The sequence below is a fragment of the Parus major genome, chromosome 8 (assembly GCF_001522545.3).
Source record: "Parus major isolate Abel chromosome 8, Parus_major1.1, whole genome shotgun sequence".
Lineage (NCBI taxonomy): Eukaryota > Metazoa > Chordata > Aves > Passeriformes > Paridae > Parus > Parus major.
In genome coordinates this window covers 30,377,088-30,378,762 of record NC_031777.1, presented here as the reverse complement: position 1 = coordinate 30,378,762, position 1,675 = coordinate 30,377,088, and the positions used below count along the sequence as shown (strand labels likewise).

Here is a 1,675-nt window from a genome sequence, read left to right as displayed (position 1 = left end):
TAAAAAATAAAAAAGCTGATTTATCACATCCCCTGGGCACCTTTGAGGAGCACAAAACATCAGCAGGAGGAGGGGAATTGTCTGCACGAGAGCAATTCCAGGGGAGCCCCAAAATCCTGTCCTTGGAGGGGGATAAAAATGGAAATATCAGGGAGAAGGGGAGGGAGGAGCACCCTGAGTGTGGGGACAGGACCAGGAGCACAAAGCTTTTAGCAGGAAATATCTGATTGCACAAATGCTGATTTTATATTTTATATTTTATATTTTATATTTTATATTTTATATTTTATATTTTATATTTTATAATTTTATATTTTATATTTTATATTTTATATTTTATAATTTTATATTTTATAATTTTATAATTTTATAATTTTATTATTTTATATTTTATACTTTATATTTTTATATTTACATTTATATTTTTATATTTTATATTTTATATTTCATATTCTATATTTTTATATTTCATGTTCTATATTTTTAAATTTCATATTTTTATATTTTATACTTTATATTTTTATATTTTTATATTTTATATTTTATATTTTATATTTTATATTTTATATTTAATTTTATATTTTTATATTTTATACTTTATATTTTTATATTTTATATTCTATATTTCTATTTTTTATATTTTTATCGTTTTAGATTTTATATTTTTATATTTTTACACTTTATAATTTATATTATTATATTTTATATTTTTGTATTTTTAAATTTCTTATTTAATATTTTATATTTTTATATTTTTTACTTTATATTTTTATATTTTATATTCTATATTTCTATATTTTTATATTATATATTTCGTATTTTTATATTTTATATTTTATATTTTTTGTATTTTATATCTCATATTTTTATATTTTATATTTTATATATTTCTATTTATGATCAGACTCTATTCCCTTTATTATTGTTATTTCCCTCCTGTCTGATCTGTCTGGGACCTGACATTTACAAACCTCACTCTCATTTTCTTCTTGGTTTTTTTTTGTTCATTTATTTCTTCCAAAATTCCCAACTTTTTCCATGCTTGCCTTGCTGGAGTCACCAATGAATTTATGAATTAATAAATTTAATTTATAATTTAATAAATTTAATTTCATTAAAATGAATTTCAATTAAATTCATTAATTTATAAATTAAAATTAATTCAGATTAAGAGCAAACATTACATGAAATTATTTGGCTCTGATTTTTGTGCCAGCCCCACAAAAACTGGAATCTGAATTGTTTTACATCAACCAGATTTCTCCAAATGAAATCATTTCAAACCATTCTGATGGATTCTTTAATTTAAATGCATTCATTATTTTCTCTCCTCTTTCCAGACTTGTTAAATTGCGAATTTTGGAGTTAAGAGAAAACCACTTGAAAACTCTACCAAAGTAAGTGCTGGGAAAATAAAGGAATAAATTAATAATGAATATATAAAAATGAATAAACTACATTTATTCAATATATTCATATTATTCAAAAGTGACAAAGATTTGGATTGGCAGCAATGCACTGGTGATGTTTCTGTGATTAGGTTTGGTTTTTTATTTTTTGCATTTATTAAAGAAATTCTACTGAAAGTTTTTAGCAAAAAACACCCAATTAATGATTCCATGATATAAAGGACCAGGGATGACAAACTGAGTGAAATTCCAAAGCCAAAATTTGA

The 1,675-nt window shown here is 21.9% G+C and overlaps 1 protein-coding gene across 1 annotated transcript in view; it reads left to right on the top strand.

Annotated features, from left to right (window-relative positions):
- Positions 1–1,675, top strand: part of LRRC7 (leucine rich repeat containing 7) — a 57,472-nt gene that overhangs the window by 11,940 nt on the left and 43,857 nt on the right. Inside the window, exon 3 of the mRNA XM_033516256.1 lies at positions 1,217–1,397. Within this exon, the coding sequence (XP_033372147.1) occupies positions 1,217–1,397 (181 nt within the window). The remainder of the gene's footprint in view (positions 1–1,216; positions 1,398–1,675) is intronic.